This window comes from Etheostoma cragini, chromosome 21 (assembly GCF_013103735.1).
Source record: "Etheostoma cragini isolate CJK2018 chromosome 21, CSU_Ecrag_1.0, whole genome shotgun sequence".
NCBI lineage: Eukaryota > Metazoa > Chordata > Actinopteri > Perciformes > Percidae > Etheostoma > Etheostoma cragini.
The window spans coordinates 17336918-17341501 of record NC_048427.1 but is presented as its reverse complement, the minus strand read 5'-3'; the positions used below and the strand labels follow the sequence as shown (position 1 = coordinate 17341501).

Here is a 4584-nt window from a genome sequence, read left to right as displayed (position 1 = left end):
CAGAATATGTAATTAGAGGCAACTTGCTGTTGGGAGACAACTGTGGAAATACTATTAAGAGTAGCGGGTGAGGGTTGTTGTGTTGTAGTGAAGAAGGCCAAGCTTAGTGTTATTTAAAAGACTTTTAATTGTGCATTTCTGAATGCATAATTCTAGAACACAATTCTTGAATAAAATTTCAAGCTAAGCTTTGTGCAGCGTTCATAGACTAATGTTACCTTTGTAGGATATGGACAGGGTGCAGTTATGGCAAAAGTGCCCTCTAGGGTGCACCTAAGGTGCCCTTAAATGGACAAAACCTGATCTAGGTTGCCCCTCCAGTAGAGAAAACATGCTACAATGGCCTCTAACATGCCCTTAAATGGAGAAAGCATAATGCAATGCCATATTTCTGCACGGGTATGCCCCACTGCATGCAGCTGGTGCCCATTTTAATTTATTTTCACCCCTTTCCCCTCAGACAGCCTTAGTCTGACACTACTGTCAGCCACAGAGCAGAAATCCTGTACCAAAGCACATTTTTCAGAAAAAAGTGGAACCGCTTCTCTTCATAGTTTTAGATCAATCTACCAACCCTGCTGGACCAGCTCTTAATTATGATGTTGTAGTTTTAGACTGCCGGGGCTGCCACTTCCTTTGACACATACAAGTGTGATCTAGACCTAATCTAGCTATAAAGTGTCTTATGATTTGATGCAACAAATTAAATTTGATTTAAATTGAATGGAAATTGAAAGCTGTGGACAGAACGTAGGTAATGTTGAGCTGATAACAGTACACACAGAAGCGTGGCATTATAACAGCAATTTTTCAATCTTTCCATATGTTGTCAGACTCATAATAACAATCTGAGCCTGTCAGTGGCACTTGACCCATTTCAAAAATTGTTGAAAATTGTTCCCATTAATCACAAAAGCTATGTTGAAATAGGCTCCATGTTAAAAATATACAAGTTTGAGGTCCTTTCTTTTTTTGCAATGTAATAGCCTACAAAACAACAGTTTTGGGGAATTAATCAGTATAGTACAAACTTATTGGCCAAACAGTGGACATGTGACCTCCGGGGAGAGATAGAGAAAAAATAAGACAATGGATGAATCCCCAGGTCTCTTTTTATTATTGATCACAAACACATTACCTTCAATCAGTTGGATGTCATTTTGCGACTCTTTTCTTCTGAAGCCTTTTAGCATCAGACCGCATGAAACATTTCACGTAAACACTTGTATACACACAAGAATCATAATTGTTACATAATGACTTTTATCAGACTGACATGATTGCTATTGTGTATCCAAACTGGTCGTGTTTGTGCAGCACTGCACCCTTTACATCTTTACCCTATTGAACCTTTAATGGCTGTAGTGACTAGATAGAGTAAATTGGTGAAACTATTACACACTGATTTTCAAATTAAAGCTAGGATATGTTGGAAAAGTAGTGTAAATATCAAAAAACAAAAGATGGGCAACGTTGTTTCACAATTCTTTCATGAGTTACATTACGCCCCACATTTCTGAAGCAACTGGAAGGGATTTTAAACAATTCACTTTTTAGATATTATATTCACACAGGATGGGCACAGGGAAGTTACAGATCCACAAACAGAGGGGCACCGTGTCAATTTGATCCATTCAGTGGCTCTATCAACTGGAGGTATCAGTAAAATGAAATGATGAAAAATAATGGCATTAGGTATAAACCGAGCACTGCCATTGAGAAAATGAAAGCTTGGATGGGCCAATCTGGAATCTTCCTATTTATGATGTCATAAGGGGCAAACGGGCCTTCACCTTGCCCCACCTCTCCTCTACAGACTCAGAAATGGCACATTCAAAGGAAAGCTCATTATTATATTACAGCTCTAGTGGCTGTAATTTTGCACCAACGCTGACTTTTGGGAAAGCGGCTTCAGATATGGTATTAGGGGACCACTAACGTCCCCTAATAGGTCCACTAAGGTCTATATACTGTAAAAGCATCCAAAGAGAACCATGTCATAGGACCTTTAAGCCATGTTGCATAGGCAGAATATTAAAGTGTTCATAGTATGCTCTTTTTCAGGTTCATAATAGTATAAAGAGGTTGTACCAGAATAGGTTACATGGCTACATGGTTCAATCTTTAAAAAAAACACACCATGTTTTTGTTGTACTACATGTTGCTGCAGCTCCTCTTTTCCCTCTGTGTGTTGAGCTCTCTGTTTTAGCTACAGAGCAATCTCATCTTCATCTCATCTTACTTCTGTTACAACTTCCAATAAAGGAACATGGAATAGCCAAAAAGCATAATATGAGCACACAAATTCCAGTTTATTAATACTTGGGTCTTGATTTAAGTGATTGCTAAGATCAGGGACACTGTAAGTCAAAGTTGAGAAAGTTGGTCTGCGGACTTTAATAATATTACAGCTTCCCCATAATTTTCTCTTCCAAATACTTTCACACGACTGCTTATGTTTTAGAGCCCGTTTTTGATAATGGCAATACAATGAAATATTTCATCCATTAAAAAGACCTTTAATAATACTGTGTTAACCAATGAAGTGTAGTCTAACTGTACACAAATACATGGTTGAACAGTTATTCTCCTTTTTTTCTCACTGGTCTAATGATTTGTCAATTGTTTTGGCTGGAGTAACAGAGGTGCAGTAGCTGTAGTAGCTTAGAATAAACACTGAGATTTTACAACACGGTTTGTGTGTAGATTCTCTGATGACAGCTGGTCCCACAGTCCTTTCCATAAGCAGGAGGAATCTTTAAAGGTTTTTCCGCTGCCTAACTAGTCCAAGCTGCATACATATTCATAGGGTAGCTTCACAGAACTCTGGATCTGAAACTCTGAACTGGTCTATATCCTTGCCGTTGCACTTCCGAGATTGAAACTCCGGTAGATTTCTGAGGACTATGGTGAACTGCTCCTCAGATCTCTGCAGGGTAAATCCAGACAGCTAGCTAGAATATCTGTCCAATCTGAGTTTTCTCTTGCACATTGTGATTGGTTTAAAGAAGAAGTTTTCCTCCCATCCCGGAATGCTCCGCAGCGTGTGGATGGTGGTCTGAACAGACACTGAACAGACACCACTGAACCACACTCCTCCAACAAAACTATAGTGCAGTTTGTTAGGAGAAGACATGAAACCAAAATGCTAAGGTTTAGGGGTATAGACGAATCCAGCAGCTGATTTATGTTAACAATCACCGCTGGAGCCGCCGTTACTGCGATGGCAGAGTACAACTGAATTCACTGACAGTGAAAGCAGAGATGGGTTCATCAGCTGGCAGTCTGTGTAAATATGACAGTCACTAAGCACTTGTCTAAAAGTGGTTGTAAATAACCAACAAAGTGCTATGTGGTCATTAACCCAGCGGGAATACTGTCTGGCCAGTATTTAAATAACCCAAACTTTGTAATTCCTTGAATTGTGATTAGAAGAAATGTATAACTTAATAGAAATTAGAAATACTAGATAATTTAATTTAATTTAATAATAAAGTGGAATTTTGCCCAGGAAACAGTACTAAGCTGCCAGCGAGGTGGCGGCTCACCAACGGCCCATTGGAGGCAGATCCCTCGGCCTTTTGATGACAAGCTGCTCAGACCGTGAACCAAACATGAGGATTTATTAATATCGGAGATTTAGTAAAGTAAAATTACTTCATGGATTAGAGTGAATGTTAGTTAGTCTTAGTTTTTTGTTGGAGCGGCTGATAACAGCAAACATGTCTAGTCCTTTGTTAAAACTGAGCTGAACTTAAATCTATATTACAGGCTCCACTGGACAGATTTTGTCTGGAACAAGCGCCTAAATGGTGCAATGCTTTGCATATGTTACAGAGTTAAAGCCGTTTCTAAAAGGTAGGTGTCATCGCAGTAGTGACGACTTGTCTACTTCTGCCTACAAACCACATTTGTCTACAAGAACACAGACCGTGCCAAATGTACTTGGTAATGTATGAATTTGAAGGAAAGCTGGCAGATGTTGTTATAGAGAGGGGAACATGCTGAGTGCTGAGTACAGTGGTGGTACTGTGCCACAGCCATAGAAGCTCCAGTATGGGTACAGCTTGGCACATGTGCCCTGGAAAAACCCTCTACAAGGACCACATTATAGCTCATACACAATACAAGTTTCACGAATGACCACTAGAGGGTGACAGAGGGCTGCATTTGGACTCATGCACACACAAACAAATTCACAGAGAGGGAAGGCTGGGGACCCTGCTGAGGTCTGATCACTCGTCAAACCGTCCATCCAGGATGCTCTCAAATGAGAAGGGGAAAAACTTGAAGCCCTGGCCACAGTAAAACTTGTTCTGGAACTCCACCCTGAAAAAGGAGGACACGGGAAAAAATTTGTGGTGAGATCTGTGGTTTAACAAGTATGGTTAAATATATTAACTCAGGTAGATAGGTAGGTAGGTGCTGTAGGTAGGTAGGTAAACTGAAGCAGAAAGTTTGTAAAATTATATAATATGACCTCTTTTTCTCTACTGAAAACCAACATTGAGCCCTACTACTTGAGCAGTAACCAGCCAGGTGTGGTAGGTAGGTGAGAAAGTGGATGGGGGTTGAACACAACTA

The 4584-nt window shown here is 40.0% G+C and overlaps 1 protein-coding gene across 5 annotated transcripts in view; it reads right to left on the bottom strand.

Annotated features, from left to right (window-relative positions):
- Positions 1-3330: 3330 nt before the first annotated feature.
- The window catches only part of atp6v0a1b (ATPase H+ transporting V0 subunit a1b), a 35454-nt gene continuing 34200 nt past the window's right edge, over positions 3331-4584 (bottom strand). For 4 of the 5 annotated variants that reach the window (XM_034860110.1, XM_034860111.1, XM_034860112.1 and 1 more), the window contains one exon: positions 3331-4329. In XM_034860110.1, coding sequence (XP_034716001.1) covers positions 4236-4329 — 94 coding nt within the window. In that variant the 3' untranslated portion in view covers positions 3331-4235. The remainder of the gene's footprint in view (positions 4330-4584) is intronic. The other variant, XM_034860108.1, reaches the window with a different exon arrangement.